This window comes from Apteryx rowi, unplaced genomic scaffold (genome assembly GCF_003343035.1).
Source record: "Apteryx rowi isolate R43461 unplaced genomic scaffold, aptRow1 scaffold_188, whole genome shotgun sequence".
Lineage (NCBI taxonomy): Eukaryota > Metazoa > Chordata > Aves > Apterygiformes > Apterygidae > Apteryx > Apteryx rowi.
In genome coordinates, this window is record NW_020448174.1 from 150,956 (window position 1) to 173,278 (window position 22,323).

Sequence of the window (22,323 nt, forward strand, 5' to 3'; positions counted from 1 at the left end):
ATCTTTAATCCAATCCCTCTGGATGCTGAGGGAAGAGAGGGGAATGTACCCCTGACAGTGGCCAGTCTAACATGTTCTTTCTAGTGCCACTCTTGAAGACAGAATATGTCTGGATGGACCCTTGGGCTTACCCAGTAGGTCATTTCCTGTGAGTTCTTACAGGTATATGGTATACAGGTATATAGTTGAGCTATATGGTTCATGTCTACATATTCTAGGTACATATATGCATACAGTAGGCACATATACTAGGTAATGCCTAGTCTATGAGAATATGTTTTAATCAAAGTCCTTTCTTTTCTGTAGTTATTTTCTTGATTTCATCTCTTTCAAATAAATTGCCGAAAACCTGCCTTACACAAATGATTTCCCAGAATTATTAGCAATTCTGGTATTTATTTGCATGTTTTGCTTTTGTTACACTGATGCCCCTGTCTGTGCTAGGACCCTCCAACTTAAACAATACGGAAATAATCAAACTTGTTCCCGTTCTTGGTAGTGAGTTAGAGTAAAGGTGGTTTTCTGGTTGATACATGATGTGAAATGCATGTGTTCTTGGTTTTCAGGATGTATGTACACTGAGCAAGAGTAACTTTAAACAACAGAGTAACTTCTCTCATCTACGTAACTTCTCTCATCTACATAACTTTTTTTCTTGCCAACGTTGTCACATGGTGGATGTGCTGGTCCTCTGACTTTCCAGGACCAGGGGCCAGGGGTCGTTAGGTCACTCTTTCCTTCTGAATCCTTGAGGGCTATCTTGGGTAGATGTGTACTTCACTATGTCCTGTGTTTTGCTGCTATGTTCATCTCATAAACCATATTATCTCAAAGCTCTTTTGAGGTAAAACTCATAAACTTCATAAAATTTTGCAAATGCATTCTTATGCCAGAGATAGATCCCCTCCTCCCTTGACTGCCAGATATGACTTTGCAAAATTCAAGCTTTTAAAGTTCTTTTTCATCAATTTCATATAGCTTTTCTTGAGATGCGGTTAACATTGCAGCATTTCAGTTTAGTATATTTTATTTTATTGGAACAATGGGTAATCTTAGTTGCAGACTTTTGAGAGTTCCAGGATTATCAGAAGATAAAAAATAATGTATTATCCCTTTCTATTTGTGTGCATGCAATTTAGAACATAGTGGTTATGTAGCTTTCTTCTTCCTGTTGGAGTTCAAGAAAACTGCAGAGGGATGGAGAAATACTAACGCAGTCATGATCATTCAGTGAGGTTCGGAGTTGCACAACTGATAGGTGTCTGCTTGCAACTAACAGTTTAAATGGGAAATTCTTGATAAATACGTTCATTGCTTCTTAAAGTTGCTACATTTTCATCAATGCTATAATGTTCCGAAAGGTACCTAGGAGAGAATCACTTCTTTGTGTGGAATTTTGAAACCATTCAGGAGATGGTTTTCTGTGTAAACAGAGGTTCCTGTTTGGCACCAGAAGTAGTATATGGGAGTGGCTGCCATCGGTGGTGGGTGCGATTTTGGGAGCTCCCAATCTGTTTTCTTTTGTCTTGTGTTTGAATTGCCTGTGAGAAAGCAACTATTCAGATACATAACACTTATAATCTCGCTATTCGTAATAGTACAACCAGTTTCTTGGTTCCCAACTGTCTTCATTCAAGAATAATTTCTAAGTTGTTTATTTTCTAAAGTATTTTCTCAAACTGGAGGCATTATGAAATTTATCTGATGAACCATTCCTTCTGTTATGCCTGTTGTGCTCTGAACTTTGAGTTACAAACTAGATGGATATTCTTGATTAATTTGTCTCAAACTGCACATTCTTTTTGTGCATTCTATGTAAATGACAGAAGAAGGTGCATGTTAACATTCCCAAATTGCCTTGTTGCATATCTTTTAGCTTTTTAGAAAAAGTAATATTTTAATGTAATCATTGGATAAAACTGAGTTTAGTGTTTAAATGTGATGCAATGTTTTTAAATCAGCAAAAGCTGACTAAGCTGTCTTCCTGTTTAAGTGGATTCCAGTATTTTTCCCCTAGTATTTACAGATGATTGTAAATATACCTTCAGTTAAAGTTTTCTAGACGTAAAGACTAAGTGTGTGAGTGCAAGTATAAGGTAAAAGTAATGGTTATTCTAAAATTTACAGAAGTCTTTGGTAGATTTCTACCATCATGTAGTCTAATCTTGTTCAGAGCCTAAATGCTTCCATTAAACATATGAAGCTTTCTTTTCTTCTTAATAGAAATACAGAACTCTTTTTCATCTTACCCTGAAGTAATATTTCTAATTTGTAGATTGATAGCATTCTGTTCAAGAAACCTCTCTCAAATAAATTGCTCTTGAAAGGTGTGATACTTATACCTTGACACATGCTTATTTTTTGGTGTATGGGCATTCAGGAAGACGACTTACTACATGAAATCTGACAGTGATTCTTTGCCATCATAATAAGTAATGAAATACAGCTTTGGCAATAACTGAAAAGGGGGAAGATTCATTTTATTCTTGCTGCAAAGCCAAATCTAGTGTTAATTCTCCGTATCACTTGTGCAAGCAGCAGAATCTGTTCCAGAGCTTACCAACTTCCTCCCTGTGGCTAAATGGTTGTTTGCACAGGTAAACTCCTTCCACTGTCCTCATTTAAACACAAATTTTAAAGCAGTTCTTTATTATAGGCCTTGAGGATTTTTTTTTTTAATCTTCCGAATGAAACACTTGTGTAGTTGCTCTTTTGTGGCCTCACTGACAGGAGAGAAGGGAGGGGAAAAAAAAAAAAAAAAAAGACATAGTATGTGGTGTCTGAGACTGTATTTCTTCAGGTCTCGTGGAGGAAATTATGTGAGTAGAAGGGAGGTTACTAGTGCGTACAGAGAGGGAGACCCAGCCTTGCTCGGGGTGGCCCTCCTGGCCGCCCAGCAGCGGGTGACGGCCAGCGCCCCGAGCAGTTCTCTCGTAGCCGCAGCCGAGCTGTTGTGCAATTGCAGGCCCAGCACATCTCAGGACGTGTGGTTGAAGAGGGAAAACAGAGATAAGGGAAGGATGGAAAGTTTTACGGTGGGGGGCACTTGGTGTACAGCAGGGGGGAGAAGGGACTGGATGAAGTGGGTTAAGGGAACATAGGGGGAGCTGCAGGAGTCCCAAGGAAGACCCGGACAYGTCGGCAGGTCCTGAAGGCCTTGTGTTGGGCATGGAAAGAAGAGGTGGGTTTGGGAGAGGGCAGGAACACAAATGGTGCTGCAGCGGGGAGAGGAGGAGCAAACTAGGCTCTGCTAGTTCCTCTCTGGGCTTGCTTTCTGCTGAAAAACACAGCATGACTCTGAGCCTCTTAGCCAGGCACTTGATTACCTGGCAAGGCCACAGATATTTTTTGTAAGATTAAGGTCCCTGTGTAGTATAAAAACACTATTTTCCAGATTATTTTCTTGTATTCTAAAACTGAAGAATAAAAAGTGCTGCTTCTTGCATTTCCGTTTATATCATCAAATATTTTGTTACTCTGTGGCTTACTTCTGCACTTGTACAACGTTGTGGATTTTGCCATTGATGAATGTTGTATTGAAATGGTATATTAATCCTGATAGTTAAAAAAAAATTGTCAATCTGTTTTTATTAGTCTGAACATACTGGATAATGAGTTTATGATTTTGAGAGGATTTTAGCATTTACAGATGGCTAATTATTTAACTTGAAAAATAATTGGAAAATATGTTATCCACAAACTGATTAATAAAATGAGAAATGAATTATTTTAATTAGGATGATGATGTTTACTGTCTCTAAAACCATAATCCTAAATTCTTTTATAGTATTATGTCTGATGTGCCTGATTAATTTTTTTAATTACTTTGATATATAGAAAACTTGCACAGCAGGTACGTTCTTTTTTTTTCCTGGCTGTGTCATCTTCAAACTTTTTGTCTTGTCCTGGGTTGTTTGAAATTCATTTTGAACTTTAAAAAATGTATTTTCCTTCTTTATGGTGGGAGGGAGAAAGAGAAGAAGTAGAAGCTACATTTTCTTTGCTTTTGGAGCTAAATCTAATGACAGCTATACCGACAATTTTCTTCTGTGTTTACATGCAGCCAGGAGCTATGGGCGGAGAAGAGGTAAAAGTATTTACTAAATGTTTTATTTGCTGAATAGTGGGAGAAATAAATATTTAGTTCTCTTATGATGTTACCAATTTAAACATTATTTGGTTGATCAATTGCTTCCTATAAATCAGTCTGATATTCTTTATTTGCAAAATATCTCCATTTAATAGCAACTTAAAACAATGATGATTTTGAACAGGTAACTTCAAATGTTTTACTATTGCTAGTGAACTGACAGATGAGTGTAAAGATTCTTTTTCATGATACATATTTATGAGTTTAAATGTGTAGTGTTCTGAAAAGGATTGTTTTCAGACTTTTTTGTAAAAGTGTGATGTTTAACTAGTTCTTTGAACACTTCAAAAATACATTTTTTCTTAGCTGAAACATCTTTTCTTTCACTGAATATTACACTCAGCTATTACATTGGATTGCCTTTGGTGGGACATTGTGAATACCAATAATAATAATTGTCCTCAGCACTGAGTATTGATAATCAAAAAGGAAAAGACATAACATYTGACTGAGCATATTTTAACTGTATTTCATCATTTAGACAACCCTTAAAAAAATAAAAACAGATTGAAAATATTTTACAAATGTAGTACAGTGCTGCATGTAAGTTTGTTTTGAGAAATTAATGAACATGGGCAATAGCAAGCTTAATGACCACCAAAAAAGCTATGAATTTTCCTCACTTTTATGTACTGTGCTGCAGCTTACACAGACAGTTTTTACTGAGAAAATAACAGCGAGCTTTGCAACTTTTAATACTTAGTATTGGGCAGTACCATCTGCTTGGGTACTTTGGCGTTAAATTTCATTGTATCTTCTTTTTCACTTATGAAAGAAACAAATGAAAAATGTATTTTTTGTTGACAGCTATGCATATGATTTGTATCACTTTCAGGGACTTTTTTTCCTCATTACAGTCTAGAGTTTGCATGAAATTTGTGAGGAAACTTAGAGATAAAATTAGCCATTCAAACAARTTGATAGCCTAGAAGTAGCTTGTAGTTTGCACATATATATGGATTGAGGTGTAGTAGGCTGCACAGGCTGTACTGATACAATTTTTAATATAGAATTTGAACTATTTCTGTTCAAAGACAAATATTTGTAGTTTTTCCTCAATAGCAAAAATAATAAATAAAAAAAAAACTTATAGTATTTTTTAAATTAAGTTTTTTGTGGCCCTCCTCCCCTGCCCGTCTTTTCAGAGAGCAGGCTGTTGTTACAGATGTTGAAAGCATCCCAATGCTTCTGCTTCTTCAGTGCTTCCATGGTACGGAAACAAATTGGAAAGATTGTAGCGTATGAAATATTGTATCCTCTCTATGAATGGGAACACCGATTAATTTCATTTTAAGATTGTGGCAAACATTTCCAGACTGATCAAATGACACCAAAGTGGGGGAGAATTTGGGAATCAGTTGGGCATGATTAACTTCTTGCAACTCATGCTTCCTTGTAGAAGTGAAATACAGTAATGTGGCAGGAATTGTGATGAAAACAAGGTAGGCTGTAAAATGAGCGTCTTACACAAATTGTAGWGATGACCAAACAGGGCAAGCACGTTCTGAATGTGTTGGACTTTCAGTATTTTTRCTCTGCCAAAAAGCATGTTTCACTCCATAATAATTTTTTTCTGTGTAAAATTGTCTTTTCTATGGTAACAAATAGATTTTTTTTCTTTTTTGTGTCTTGTCATCTATGTTAGGGATTTTGTGACTTTCCCTACTCATATAATATTTAAGTTTGTGGTGTTCATACTCTTTTCATTACCTTGAATTTTATAATGTTGTTTTGAGCGTTCTTACTTTAGGTGTGAAATTCTACCATAGTCTGTTTAAAAAGATTTGTTTGTCAAATGGTCTCATGTTTCCCTCTTTATTATTGTTTTTACCATTTGCATTGTGGTAACACCCAGTGTACCCGGAGGCAAATCTGGGCAGGGACTCATTTTAGTGTTTATTATAGTTGAGAATATTAGTGTTTGATTTTATCACTGTGACTAAGCATCTTCAGTGAGAAGAGGCTTTGTCAGAAGTTTCTTGTGGTTTGCAATAACCTATCTGTTCTCTGCTTGATCCTCTGTTTTCTTTAAGCAAAGAGTGAGCCTTTTCTTTGTAGATTTGCTGCTTAGAGCTGCTGAATCATGCCCTTTTTGGTATCTTTTTTTTAATGTTTTCAACCAGTTTATCAGGGACAGACATGTAAGCACAGCTATGGGAAAGCAGCCCAATATCTTTTCTCCTATGCTGACAACTTGTACATGCCAGGGGAAGGGAGGTGGCATATAAAAACAGGGCATTCAGTGATGCCTTCCCCAGATACTCCCCCAGAGGTGTCTCTGGGGATTTTTTGAGTTGGTGTCCCAATATTTATTGCTCCAGAATGCATTTTTCTTCTGTTCATGCTCATTCCATTTTCTGAACCCATGTAAACTTCTTAGCAACCTAAAAAGCCTGTGGCAAAGGGTTCCACAGTTTCATTTATGTATTTTTTATACTTTTGCTTTGAGCCTTGTCATGTACTGATTGCATTTGATGTATTTTAGTTTCCCCTTATTGGAAGAGACAGTGAACGATCATTCTCTATTCCCTTTTCTCCATACCTTTTATTATTTTTGATACCTGTATGCTTTATTTAATTATAAAGTTTTAGATCATCTCTTGTATTTACTTAAGATGAGTATAATGCTTGTAAACTGGCAAGCATCTCGCATAAGAGGTGATATCTTGTTTTTGTTAGCATGTGTGCTTTTTTTTTTTTTGAGTTCTTTCAGAACTCAACACATATTCAACTTCCTCAGGGGACCTGTGTTTTAGTTGAACTACTTGTTCTAGTATGTATTCCTTTGATATGTCAACTTCTATTAATGCCTAATGATTTTTTTATTTGAAGGTAAGTTTGTGGGGAAAATAAATGAGAACAGATTATTTAGCTTCTTAACAATGTCATTCTCTTATGGATATTTCAAATCGCCTATTTTTCAAGAGGTTTTCTGATTTGATATTCTTACCCAGTTTTAGCCTTCCTAATTATTTCTCTCATGCATGTGCTCTTACACTAAAATGTGTATGTGCATATATGTGCATGATGTACCCATCTGTTACTGAACAATTCATCAAGAATAGTCTTTCATGTTTTATGTGATAAAACCACCATTTCTGACAACTAGTTGTTCTGGACTTTGACAAGTAGCATCTCAGAAGCCTTTTTCAGTTGTGGTGTTTGCCATGTTTTTATTTGGGTGCTTACAAGCACAGTAGTGTAGTGCTTCAGTAGATTTTGCATCTATAATCTCTGTCAACATTGTGCACTCAATATATTCTAATATATTTCTTTTCTCGTACCTGGTCTTCCTAAAAATTCAAGCTGGTGTTCATTGTCTGTCAAAATATCTTTGTTCGTTTGTTCTCCCTAAATAGGATTGCTGCTTCTTTTTGTAATCTACCCTTTACTACTGAAGACTCTATTACTGATACTCTCAGTATATGCTTTTTTTTTTTTTTTTTACTATAGTGTGCCACTGCATCTCTTGATTTTTCTCCTTGCTCCCATTTTTTTCCTGTACTTCCATATGTTATTAATACCAATATATAGCTTAACTCTTCCTTAGCTCTTGCTAGTAGTTGCTTTCATGTGGTCTGTTATCTTTGAATTTAATTATGTGCCCTGCTATTTATATTTTTAATTAAATCCCCTATAAACCATTTGTATCATTTAATTATACTTCCATCCCTGGGAGCAATCCTCCATGATATGAGGGGACAATTAGCCCTTTCAGAGTTGAGATGGGGTTTCCATTTCTATGTCTCTCTATATTACAGGATTTATTTTTCAGCTCAGGTATAGGGAGTTAAATTCTAAAGTTGGCATGTTCTACAGTCCTCCTTATATAAAGCCTTTGAATACTTCTTTGCTCTTCCTATCTTCTGGATTAATGAGTCTGTTCTTAAAGTAATGTGTGCGTACTTGGGCAATAACAGCAAGAAGTTAATTGCATCAGGTGATAACAAATAAATTATTTACTTTTCATCAGTCAAGTGAATAGCAGTCATTTATGTTGCTTTGTGTTTGTTCATTACCGAAAGTATGTTTTAATGCTGAGTAACAGCTTAACAGGTTGTCCCAGTTAACAACATTTTCTTCGGGTAGAATGTAAGCTTTTTGTGGTTTATTTAGTAAGTCTTTTAAAGATTGTATCCCGTTAGCTAAGCTGCTTGCTTCACCTGTGTGCATAGTAGCAACTATACAAAGCTTTTGTATGCTTATTTTGCTGTCTGCCCCTCTGCTCTGCTCAGACCGGGCCCCCGGGAGGAGGAAGCGGTGCAGCCCTTGTGGCTGGGACCCTGAAAGCGCTCCGGCAGAGACTGTCCCACCGAGCGCTGCAGTGGCTTGAGTGATCTGCTCTTTAAAATCATTCCTTTAAGATCTGTTCTTGAAGATTTAAATCTCTCAGAATTGGTTTGAAATATAAATCTTACAAAGGTTCTCTGTGGCTATGACACACAGTTTAATAGAAAGCTTTTTGGTTTTCATTTGTTAGCCATTCACAAGAATTTCTATTTTAAAGCTAAATTAGATTTGTTGTCTACTAAGGATAATACAGTTACATACTTGGAAAAATATAAGCAATACTAATGAACATCATTTGGATAACTGAGCCACTTAATTGAGCCCTTTAATGCAAATTCTGTTAAAGCAAAACAGAACTTTAAAAAAGGAAATTAGAACACTTAAGTTTTTACTGAAAGATATATTTCTCTAGAAAATAGCTTTAACTATAGATACTACAAAATCTGTTACAGGTCGGTCTTCACTCTTTCCTTTTGAAGATGGCTTCCTAGACGACAGTCATGGTGATCAGTCTTTATCATCGGGTCTCAGCTCTCCAACACGCTGTCAGAATGGTGAAAGAGTGGAACGCTATTCTAGAAAGGTGTTTGTTGGAGGTCTTCCTCCTGACATTGATGAAGGTACTGTGAATAAGTTATGATGGTGGTGGGAATTGGCGTTCATATAATTACTTAGGAAAGGTCAGATTTTTATAAAACAGGTATTTTCCCAGGTATGTCACTTGTAGCGGTTGTGGCATTATTTAAAAACAAACCAACCCCCCCCTCCCAGCAACTGAAAATTTACCTGATGTTCTTTTGTACTGTAGATCAGAAGAGACAAAGATAGAAGTGCCTGCAAAGCAGGTCTTCTAATCTGCACAAGTGGCGTATGTGTCTGTATACGTAAAGTGGGAAAACTGAAGAAGGGAACTTAATGTGTGCTGTCATTCCTCTGCAGTCTCTCCCTTTTCTTTTTAAAAGTTGTGGGTACTCTAAGGACCTTGTTAATGCAGTCCTCACCATAATAACAAATTGGGCTTTAATTAATCAGCTCTCATATCTAACATACATACAGTGATTCAGTTGATAAATGCAGGCCATTTAATATGGTTACAAAACAATAACTAGCTTAGTAGGGATAGTCAGGTTTTTTTCAATACATATCTGCTTTACTTGTATGTGCCAATACCCCCCCCCACACACACACATGCAGCCCCAAACTAAAATCATGACAATGTTGTTATACATTTTTCATGTTATAGCAGGAATCCACCACTATCTAGCTTCAATCAGTGTATGTAGGGAATTTGAGGATGCCTAAAGGCATCTCTGAATCTGATTTTTTGCTGAATCTAAAAGCTTAAACCATGTACTGTTTTAACAAAGAAATAGCCTTACTAGCCATGCCGTATATGGTTTAGCCTTCCTAAGCCTAAACCATGCACAATTTCAATAAAGAAACAGTATGGGTTGGCCAGCCTATGGTTCATGAACAGCTTGAATGCTGTTCCCGTGTCGCGTAATGAGTTGTAGGGCTGTTGAAACGGGGACTGCTGCTGGGTAATCTCAATCCCCAGCTGTAGGAAGAAGCAAGCCAAGCAGGTACTACTGACATGAACACTGCTGAATCACTCAAAACCAAAATACACACTCAGCCTTATCCTACAAGGAAGTAATGTGGCCACTTGGGAATTATCACCTTCTTCCATGAGAGATCTACTCCAATAACACCTTTTTCCTTCAGCTCTTGAGTTATGTGGTACGTGTTTTATGGCTCTAGCCATCTGATGTGCAGTTTATGGGGTCAGATAAATTGGCCACATCTCAAATTGCAATCAAAAAGTTGGGAAACCATTTCCTTTCTTTTCAAATATTTTTTCCTGATGGTTTGTTGCTCAGATTTATCTAGCATCACCTTAGACACAATTTGAAACTGATTCTTTCTTTAAAATTCATCAACAAATGTATTTAGAAAAAAGATTTTTTTTAACGAAACTGAAAATGCTTTTTCCTGAAACATCTGCACGTAAAACAAAATTGTCCTGTAGAATAGTTTGAGAGGTGTTTTCCTTGGCGTTTTTAAAATGATATTTCAAAAGCAAAGAAATAATTTGTTAGTTCAAGGCAGATTCTCAGAGGGAACTGAGGAAGGTGAAGGCCCCACAGTCATGTCATCTGATGCAGCCTGTGTTCTAGGTCATGCAACAAGGAGTGGCCATGCTGACATGTAGCTTTTCCATCAGTCCCATGTGGCTGCATCTGACCCAGCTTTGTGGCTATTATTAGAAAGAGACCACAGCTGAAGTATATTCACTTTTGATAGATCATGTTTGCATTTAATCCTGCTGCAAACTGCATTAGTGGAAGGCAAAATCATTTTTAAGCAGCAAAGTATGGCATGGAGGTGAAAGAATATTTAGATGTTTTATACGTATATTATTTCAGTTTTCCCTGTTCTTAAAAGATATGGAAAACCATCTGTAATGTTTTTTAAGTTAGAATGTTTATTTTGCCACTGTCAGTCTTCAGATTCTCTCTAAGGTGCCTCATTTGTTTTTTGTAGATGAGATCACTGCCAGCTTTCGTAGGTTCGGACCTCTTGTGGTGGACTGGCCTCACAAAGCTGAAAGCAAGTCATATTTTCCACCTAAAGGTAATTAGATTAAAATACATTTATGCAGACTGTTCTGGTAAAAGGAAACTACTCCTGCAATGTGGTGCTCCATAACAAAGAAAGGATTTGATGAATTCTTTCTCTTTCAGTAAGCGTATTTTTAGGAGTTGTCATGATGGGAGAAATGCAATGCAATGAACAAGATGTGGTCTTGTGTATGCACTTTTTCAGCAGTGAGAAGAGTTGAGCCTAGAATCCATGAACTGGGCCTTTATACTAGATTTACTTTAGAAGGAAAGCTGCAAGCATTTCCATAATGCTGACTCTGCAGTGTGTTTTTTGTAGAAACTATAGGAATGATAGTGTAAACAAGATTTTTCCGTGGCCTGAAACTTGCTGGTGGATTGGGTACATGGTATTTTGTCAGGAAGCATGAGTCCACTAACCCGAGAAGCTGTGATCCTGCTCAGAACCAAAATCCGTGTATCAGCAGTTAGCTGGGTGCTGAACCACAGCAATGGTTTCTGCTAAGGGACAGCAGAATCACCAAGGGTTAGTGTTATGCTCCACGATCATTGAGTTTCTAGTCTGGAGTTACTTGTTTCAGGGTGACCTAAAATGCAGGTGGGGCAATTGCCTATCTGTCAGGAAAATACTATGCAGACATGTTTTGGGTGAGGAAAAAACAGGTTTTTGGGAAACTGTTTGGGAGAGTTGCTTGGTTAATGCCAATTGATTTTATTGTGTCCTGGCCTCTTTTACAAATTTGTAAATACTGTACAGTACACGTTCTGTTCTCAATCAAGCTTGCATCTTGTATATTGTTTGAGAGTTCACTTATGATCTGAAACAGTAGCATAAAATTAGACACACAATTTCTGATCTGTATGTTGATATTTTTCCACTCTCACTGGTCCTGAAAACTCTTAATTGCTCCTTAAGGTCACTGTTTAATTTGGCAGAACAATGGAGTGTTCAGCCAAGGAACTAGCAAATCCTACAATACTTTTATGGATATATTTTGACCGTAAAAAGCCAACAACAACAAAACCCCACTACATTTATCTGGAGGCTTAAGTGCTTGAGGCAAGGTAGCCTTGTAACAACTGCTTCCCCTGTAAACAATACTTAGGGCACTTTACTTGAAAACAGAACAAAAAACATACATGCGMCTTCTTTCCTGTTCCTCTCTCAAAACCCAGCCTTCCTGTCCATAGTTRTTATGCAACATCTGTTCTTGAATAAATAAAACGTTAGCATATATTTCTAAGCATAGCTGGTAAAATACAGAGTTTTCCTTTTCTGTTTTTATAGTCTTTAGGGTCTTTCTGGCTAGGAAATTGTGATTGCACCTTCACTTAGAAGTTTAAGAAACTGTAATAAAACTAGTCTCTGCTTGTTCCTAATATCTCATAGTCCTATCCAGTTTATTTATTTGTTCTTATTAATTTAGTAAGTAACTATATATTTATGGCAGATCAGCATGGGACTTCTCATTAGAACTGAATTTGTTCTGCATCTGACAGTGGACTAGTTAAGCCTTGCCAAACTTGTAAAAATGTTTTTGAGTAAGAGCTATTTTAGCAGAAGACAAGGGAATGCAGCCTCTCTTCTATTTTTGTCATGATCCTAATATAGGAAACAGCTTTCAAAGCCCCTGCCAGTTGCCCTGAATGTCTGTCTGAAAGTGCTAAACAACAGTCAATCCCAACTGTTCCAGATTTATTTATAACTGACTTCTGAGTTATCAATCAGGGCTTCAGCATCATACATCCATTCCTGTCTTTGAGATTCATTTACAGTCATGTTCAGCRTGGTAGGTCAAATACACTTGATTGACTGTGATCCCATATAGATAATATCTGCATAGAAGATAGAAATGTTATTACTTGGAGTCAATGGGTGAAGTCTGAGCATATATTATGAATATTTTCTTCTCTTTGATCTGTGTTATATATATGAACAATACTTTTTTTCTAAAGTTKTTAYGGAATTACTGACAGAAGCACTACAAAATGCCTCCATTTCTGTTTTTGATTAGAAACTCCTTTAGAACTAAAACAGACTTTTTAAAAACTTTTTTTATTTTAAGCTGTTCTGATTTATTATCAGGCATTTCTCTAAAATACAGTAAGATGAAAGAGAGATTTGAAATTATCCTTGGGTACAAAATTCAGTGAGACAATTTATTCAGAAGTTAAATACTCCCCAATTAAAAAGTTCTCTCCCTTCTTTTTCTCTAGTATCTTCTCTTCCATGTCGCATTGCTAATGTGTAAATTCTCTGATATTTTGAATATGATTCTTTCAAATGGAAAATCTGAAAATCAGTCCAGAAAAAAAGACACGCATTAAATTATATAGGAGAGAAAGAGTTATCTTTTGTGTTCTAGCAATCCCAAAGGAAAACAAAAAACTGGATTGTGGGAATGCAGTGGGAGGATGTGGAGGCTAATCTTTGTTTACCCATTAATAAAGTCTGATCTCTGAAGTTTCTCCCATTTATTTGAGCCTGCCCTACTGGCAGTAAAATTGAACCCTGCTCTTTTCTGAAAATTTGTTCTCACCTCCAGCCAGACTTTAGTGCCCGTTTGATGGGTAGCCGTTTTCATTACTCCTTTATTCCTGTGGGGTGAAACCAGTGGACTCTTGCAACAACGTTCAATTTTTGTTTGCTTTGGTAAGCATTCAGCTCCAGGTTTGGAGCAGATAGAATCAGTAGTTTATGCCAGAGGTCAGCACAGTCGGCTGAGTTTTACACTGCATTTCTGTCTTCGTAGTTACATCCAGGTGATGTCATCCTTCACAGGCCTGAGTGTGTTAATAGAGACTCATAGTATCTACATAGGTTTGTCAAGAAAAATGCTGTGCCTTATTGGCATAACTTACAGAATTTGTGAAGTGTTTACTATGGTGGTGCAATATATGAATTCCCTGTAGTTGCACTATATTAGGAACATTTTGTCAGTGTTCTGCACTTGTTAGTTACTCCCAGCACACACGTGGAGCTCTGCTACTGCTAGGAACAGAAAGCTGCAGGAACTTTTAGTTGTGGCTAATCCGATCAAGTATGAAATCTGAAAGATTAAAATCAAATGTTGCTTAGCAGTCCAGTGACCCTTCCTTTCTGTGAGTGGTCTATCTGGTTAGTTTAGTGGCAAGTCAGGCCATAGGTGTGTAGTCAGTCTGGATCCAGCAAGCCTTATTATCCAATTTATTAGCTGGTACGCTTGATTAACTTAACAGTGTCATATAAGCTACTTTCAGGACTAGCTGGGGTCCAAAAACATTCCTGTGGTGTTAAGCTTGAACAAAGAAGGTTCCTGAATTTGGTGTCCTGAGCAGGATGGTGTCACTGGCCCTGTGTAGTCACCACAGCCCCGCTTAGGCGCATTATCTGAAGTTCACTGCTGGACCTGATGGACATAACCTGGTTCTGTGTAAAATATGCTGGGCTGCGTCTCCAGCATGGTGAGTTACACACAGGCTTATTTTGGTACAGCACCAAGGCTCTGATTTTTTTGTTTAGTGCGTTTGTGGGTCCTTTCACTGGACCTTGGTGGATTGCAGATCAACGTGGATGTGTCTGCCCCAAGCACATTGCCTACTATCTTGTTATCCAGGTTTTCCTGTTTATACCCTGACTGCATCTTGCCCGACATGACAAAATACACTTTGTGTGTGTGTGTGTGTGTGTGTGTGTGTGTGTTTGAGACACAGAGATCTGGCTTGGTCAATGGTTAAGATTTTGGAGTGTTATAATACAACCCCCAGATCATCTGATAGCTCAGACAGCCCTTTTGGGATGCAGCTGGTTGCCAGTGAGTTAAATATTTGGATTGCTGAGAGAAGGTGGTACTGGTGACACCCAGCTGTTTTGTCACTAAAAGTGCAGATTATGCACTTGGGCAAGAGAAGTTGTTAACAGCTGACAATGTGTATAAGAGGTTGCTATTTCTAGTTCTGAGCATCTGTATTATTGCCTTATCATTTCATTTTACCCCTTCCCTTATGCACTGAAAAGCTTAGCACCGTGTTTTTATGTTGGTGTCATCCATGAAGTGATTTTAATGCTTGCTTCTGAATAAGGCCAATTTATTACGGTTGCCATGAAGAGTCTTCAGATGACTTYGGCATCTGTTTGGATATGTTATAACGGAACTGGCAAAATTATAAACGTCATGTGCCGGTCTTGGGTAAGCAGATGCCCAGTTTATGTGTTTACTTGGCTTTCACCACAGAGTTTTGGGAATTAAATGTGGTTTGTGGTTAAGTATTTTTTTTTCTGAGTACCTATGAAATGTCAAGAAATAATGAAATAGGCTCTAATGAGCATTATTGAATGCAGTTACACATTACCATGATACAGTCGTCTTAGTCTGGGCATCTCATTTCACTCTGGCAAAATTCAGATAATTCATATTTAATTAAAATATACATTGATGTTTTTGACCATTTGCTGGTCTACTGAGCTGAGCAATGTTTATGCTAACTACAGTTAATTTTTCTTATTTTTTTTATTAAAAAATGGTGCCAACGGTTTCAAAAACATTCTTTTATTTTTTTTAACAGATTGCAAGCTTTAAAATATCTGGTTTTTATCTTTACTGTTTTTTTTCTTTGCAGTAACTATTATTTTTCCAGAAATTATGAAGAACTGCATGACTCATTTTAAAACAASAAAACTACGCAGGAGTCTTCCTCTGCTCCTTTCCATTTAGGAGGACTGATTTTTTGGATAAAAATGAGATACAGAGTGAGAAAATGAAGCACAGTAGAGCTTAGAGATAGGGTGGGTTTGAAAAGGGAGGAATGATTTGATATTACAGCTGATTTAGACATGAGGTACAACAGATGGTCGGTCCCTCTCATATTTACCCTGTTCTTCAGTTAGTTACTCTGTTATTTGACAAAAATAAACATACTTGTCCATACTGCTCCCAAGAGGACACTAAGGGTGAAAATCAATGACAAAATCTCATGAAGAAGAAAATATCGTATGTAAAATTGCRCAGAATAACATTGTGAAGTTATTGTCATGCTTTAATTTAGAACAAATGGTGGGACAGACTGTATGAGCATTCSTGATGTTCTCTGAGGTAGCGTTAGATGGGACCACTGTTGCTGGTTATCTTCCGACTGATCTTGATTTCACGGGTGAGGCCCATTTGCCTGGGTCATTCTGTTGTCTCCTTAGTGGGGTGGTAGCTTCTGCCAGAGGAGCAGTAGCAAACAGTTGTAAGGAAAAAGTATGGTGTTATAATTTTATCAGCTAGGTTCAAAGAAGACGTGATTTGCCCTAACAAAACAATCTGTTGTACTGAAACTAATTATTTTGGCCTAAATAATCTAATAACATACCATTAAAATGCAGCACAAAATGCTTAGCCAATTTCTTTTTCTCATATTTTAAAAACTGAAGTCAGTGGTTATAGTGTTTGCTAGAATGGAAACCTAAAATTCCTTATCCAGAAATACATTGCATGGTAAATAGYAATGCAAAATCTTCTTTAAACTTTGTTTACCTGCGTATGTTCCACTGCACACGTGTGTGTGAGATCAGCCTTTCACCCACTGCTGTCTGAGGCCGCATACCTAATCTGTAGGCCCTGCGTCTTCCCACAGCAGGGCAGCATAAATCCAAAGCAACACAACTCACAGAATGTGTGGTAGAAGACTGCAGTACATATTGATCTGCTTTCCCATAACTGAGTAGTTTGAGATTTTGTTTTTTTAGTACAGAATTTTCTTTTAGGCTTTTGATGAATTTTCTTTAAGCCTTCCTTTGCCCAATTTTCTGTCTGTCTTGTGTTAAATGATTGAGGTAGTAAACCTTCATGGTGAACTGATAATGATGATTTTAAAATGTCTGACTTTGATAACTGTGTCAGTTATCGAAGAACAACCAAGAAGCTTGTTTCATGTAGGACAATCTCTGTCCCTAATACTGTGCCATTTGCTGTTTCTTTTTCTAAGGGTAAATGAGACTCTGATGAAACAAAATATAAAACTATTTCTGAGGAAACAAGCCTAGGCAGAACAAATCTGATTCTGAAGTAGCTTTGCAGAACTGGTCTCTCCCAGCTTTCATGTTTTTTTCAACAAATGCTGTTTCTTTCAGAATTGATAGATTGCAAGAGAATTTTTTTTAACCCTGAAGAAACCATGATTTTTTAGCAAGCATTTGTTGTGCCTTCTTCGCTCAGCATCTTCTGATGTCTGAGGAAGGAATGACTAGATCTCTTCAGATGGGCTTCAGCACTCATAGTCTCCACAGCAGTTGGTAGTAAAGACGCTTCTCTCAGTTTTACTGGTTTCTTATGACTATAGTAACCCAGCAAGTAACTAAGGCTATTTATTATGAGACAAACATCATGATTGTGGCCAAACACTCCTCAGGTAGTTCAGGTTGTTACTGAAAACCCTGTTTTGAGAGCCAGAATTGCGCAAGTTTAGAAGGGAATGAGTGCTGTAGAATTCAAGAATGAAATTGCTGTTTCTGGGCTCTAGTCACAAAACAGTAAATCCAAATTGTAGCCACTTCCATCTTCCTCAATAGTGTAAAGCAAATGCTCTTACTAGAGAGAGGTCTTGCTTTTCCAAAACATTTTCCCTTTCTGCCTGCTTTGCTCCTTTCTTTATGTGGTGTCAGAAAGCTTTTTCCAATCAAGAGATCACAAATCTGATGCCCACAATTACTTCACTGGTTTCTTCTCAGCACTTTTTTTTGGTGGGAGGGGCAGGTGTGGGGCTGCAATTGCTGATACTCAGTGGCTCTCAAAAATGGCGCTTCAGGGTTTCTCATTCCTCTGGTTTCTGCCAGTGTTCATTCTTCTACAAGAAATTACCTTGTAACACCATATGCTTGGCAAGACTCTTGTCATTTTCCTAAGTGGAGTAGTCTCTTGTGAAATTTTTAGGTAATGGGACCAAAGCCCATTATTTTCTGACTATCACCCAAAAGATGGCTGTTGTCCAAATTCAGATCTCTGTTCTATCAATAAATTTGTCTCTCCCCCCTCCCGCCCTTGTCTGGTTCTCAAGAAATTGTGGTTGACTTTTAGCCTACAGGACACTGGCCAGGACACTGTGCAGACTGATTTTTTTCAAAGTTGTTAAGATGTCTCTGATGGGCTGGAATACGTCCTGAAGAGATTCCTGGTTACTCACCAGTGTCCTGGCATTTTCAGCAGTTTGTCTGTTCAGATGAATAACATTTTTAGGATCAACAATCAAATCATGTTGGATAATACATTGTCTGCATACTGTATGAACAGACAAATAAAGGACTAATTTTTCTGCATTTCTAAAGAAATATGCATTTAGGGCTAGTGAGTCATGGAGCAAATAAATTTGGTAGCTTTCCATCATCTGGGTTCCTATTCGTTGCTCAAGCAGATATTTAAGCAGGAAAAGTTCTCTCGTATCCCTTGTAAGTGGGAGTTCAAGGACTGCGATATTGCTCAGTAGCTTTTTCAGTGCGTGTTGTTAAAATGATTAATTTAACTGGTAAACTTATTTGTTACCCACATGACAATGAAGATTTTAGTACTTGGTATCTGAAGATGATACAAGTCTACAGTTTCTCATGGCTGCAGTTCTCATTCAGTGAAGAAACAACTTGTTTTTATACTCTTCACTGCTGTGTTAGTCCCCAGAGTTTCTGGAAAGATCTGCCAAAGCAAATCCCATGTGATGTTTGAGATTCCAGCCTAGGGTGTGCATCTGTCAGCTAACCTCTTCCGTATCTGAGCCTATTGGAAAGTGCTGTATATAGTCAAGGGGCTGGATGCACTTAACCATGAAGTAGCTACATTTTACAGCATTGGCAATAAATTGCTAGAAAAGTTGTACGGTCATCACTGTTCAGAGGTCGTTCAGAGTTTTTGATATAGAGGAAAAATACCTTTACTAAAACACAGATGTCAATTTGGAAGGTTATTTTGCTGTATTAAAAATCGCTCTTAATTCCAGGCTCCCTCTGTTGGATTATTTGATTAAAGATGACAGGTAATTCTGGTAACTCAGCATTCTTCTGGCCAGTATCATCAAAAGGCCTTGAATTTCCCACAGAAAAATTTCAGGTTTCTAAGAGACCTAACTGATGTGTTTGTAGCGATTAAAGGAGGCATACTTTTGAAGCCCGTGCCATAGTCTGTAGTCTATGCATTACTTTTCTATTAAAATGTGTTTTCTGTCTCACAGTTTTGCTTTGACTGATCTGCTACATAATACATTTTACGAGGAGAGAAACTTAGGCCACCAATATTGGTTCTAGCAAAGGCAGTTCTGAAGCTCATGGGCATCACATCTGCAACTACTGATAGTTTTTTTTCATAAGCCTTATGACTCCTTGGGGAAAACTAAAGGTCACGTGTTGCAGTTGCATCACTTTCTCTTTCCAGAACAAGGTCTTCCCACAAATCATCTAGACTCTCTTCTGTTGGTCATATGCCTAAGAGGAAAGTTGTTTTCTCTCACTCACTGCCTGGATGGGCTAAGATTGCAATAGGATTTCTTATACTGAGACTTGTCTCAAGGGGACTGCTGTTTCCAAAATCCAAAGAGTAGCTGGTTATAGTTTGGTTCATGCATTTGCTAATAACTGCTAGCAATCATAAACTTTAAATCAGGATGTTCTTTTTAAATAGTGATTCCAAACATCCACTTGCTGGGAAGATAAACTAACTGTTGCAGTAAGTTTGTTTGGACAGATGCTCAAATAAAAATGAATCAAATAAGAATTGACGAGGAATTTTCAGTACGACTTCTCTATATACAGTCCCCATATATTTTACTCTATTGTTATGAAGTTGTTACCTGCAGTAAAACTTCTTGAAGTTTTGTCTTATTTGAACATACTGCAGACTTAAATCAAATGGAAAATAGACAAGTGTTTAAGTGATGCAGTAATCTGAAGAACTGATATTGGCCAAAAAAATGTATTTCAGAGAAGTTTACTGATGTCCCTTTTGTACAGAAATAGGAAATCTTGAAGATATTCCATATTGACAAATGTGTTCTTTTTATGTTTTTTTTGTTATGAATATTTTATGTACCCTTGGATTTTTCAGGGTAGGTCTCGGATGTTCAGTATTCTGTTGTATATGGGTAACTGACCCTGACTAACGTGCCAATTAAGTAGTTTAATTTTTTGATTTATTGGGCAATTCATGTTAATAAAGCTAGACTTAGAGCTGATCACTGATTCTAAATCTTAATGTTCATAAAGATGACATCAAAGAGAGGGAGGAACCCTATGAATTTAACTTCTAGTAATCAAAGATGAATCTACAAATCAGCTACCAAAATCAGGGACAGGCTTAAGTTCAGAATTTTAACTGTTTTTGCTCTTACCTGCGAGATGAAGATCCTCTTTAGAAGAAAGCTTGTATTTAGTGAAACAGAAGTACATAGAACTTGGTGACTGATTCCACCAGATTTCCTAAAAAGGAGCACTGAATCCAATGCTTTTTTGGGGATATGCATCTCTGTCATTTTTGTGGATGGTGAATAAACATATTAGATGGTTATATGGTATACCAGTTGAGTGTAATACCAGTTACACTATTTATATCAAACTGAGTCATTGAGTAGCTTACACATCACACATGGCCTCCGCTGGCAGTAAACGCCCAGTCAGGTCAGGGGCGTCTGACTGGATTTGTAGCTACTATAAAGTGTCTGTATGGGGAACGGAAAAGAAGAGGGAAGAAAGTATGAATTCTGACTGTGAAGTCTCTTACTGATAATCTATTAAAATAATGAATGGATATTGTAGCACAAAATGAGTTATATTAAATAATTCCATGTAGCTGTTTATAGTGTAATTTTTCCTAGGATAATGGCTGAAAGACTTTTAGACTGAAAAATGCATTTCTCCTTGACTGTAGTCACTTCATAGTACACAAATGAAAAAAAAAAAAAAAAAGCTGCTGATTCTGATTTTAATGACTCCTGTTCATAATATCTGGCTAAATTCTCTTTCAAAAGAGTTTCTTCATTTTTGGTTAGTCTGTGGCAGGTTCTGGCAGCAGCAGTAGTCAAATAACATTGTTCTCCGACCTAAAACCATTACTTTGGACTATGCAGGAAAACTAATGTAATATCGTGGAGTGAAAAAAGTAATTTGGGAAGAATGCAGAAGAGATTAAAGGTGTGTAAATTCCCTTGTGAGGAAATAGTGAATACACTGGTAATGTACGTGTATGCATATGTGGACAAAAATGATAAATGTTTCAGATAAAGCTGTGTTTTCTTTAGTTGCTGTGAACCTTAAACTTTTTCCTGTGGTCACCTTTATTAAACAAAATCAATATAAAAAGCCTATTAATATTTAAATAATGATGTGCATTACTTACAATATAGTTCCCCCTTTAAACGCTTAGAAAGAAACAATGCATCAGAGTGATTCTGTTATGTTGTGTAGCTACTCTAGACACATATAGCTTTCACAATACGGTGACAAAACTCAGGTATTCATACTAAATATTCAGTATGCAACTGGAAAGGGAATCACTGTTCAAGAAAACAGATCACTGAAACTTCCACGTATTGTGGAAAATAGGTTGTGAAAAATAGAAAGAAAAGTCTGGAATTTCTCTTTTGTAATGTAAATGTTTATTCTTTAATGCATAAGCATGAAAGGTTGCTTAACATTGTGCTAAATTCTTTGCTAGCTATTTAAAATCTACCAATATAGCCCGAAATTTATGTATTTACCAAACATCTATTCTCTCCTCCCCCAAAAGCTCAAAACACAGCATTTCCCTTTCTTATTCTTAATACTTGTTTTTCAAAGCAGAAAACATGCATTTGTAACACTTAGTGTGTAAAATGACTATTTTTTTCAAATATTTGCTCATGTAAATGTTGTGGCTGTATCAATAGCATGTCAGTATATATGCAGAACGGCAGCTCTCAACCTCTCTTAGTGTGTTAATGATGTAATACGGGATACAGAAGTCTAACGCTAGAAAAGGAGAGACATCTGACATTGACACACAATCTTTATTTTTATCTTCAGGAAAGGTCAGTAAGCCCTTCTTAATTGAAGTCTCCCCGAAATAACCATTGATCCTACTTTAGCAGAGATGCTTGTTGACAAAATAGATTTTGTGGAAATTGTTTTAGATCAACAGAATTTTAGTTCATTAAAGGAGAATAAAATCTAGTGATTTTTTTGTAAATCAGGGTTTCTAGACATTATTTGAAAACCACTAATGACCAGCAGACTAAAAAAGGTTTAAGGCTGCAAAAATACAGTGGAGATTTGGAGATATGTTCAAA

General features: G+C 37.0%; 1 protein-coding gene across 7 annotated transcripts in view; it reads left to right on the plus strand.

Moving 5' to 3' along the window:
* CPEB3 (cytoplasmic polyadenylation element binding protein 3) overlaps positions 1–22,323 on the plus strand; it is a 100,462-nt gene that overhangs the window by 58,526 nt on the left and 19,613 nt on the right. For all 7 annotated transcript variants that reach the window (XM_026061906.1, XM_026061907.1, XM_026061911.1 and 4 more), the window contains 2 exons: positions 8,893–9,060; positions 10,985–11,074. In XM_026061906.1, coding sequence (XP_025917691.1) covers positions 8,893–9,060; positions 10,985–11,074 — 258 coding nt within the window. The remainder of the gene's footprint in view (positions 1–8,892; positions 9,061–10,984; positions 11,075–22,323) is intronic.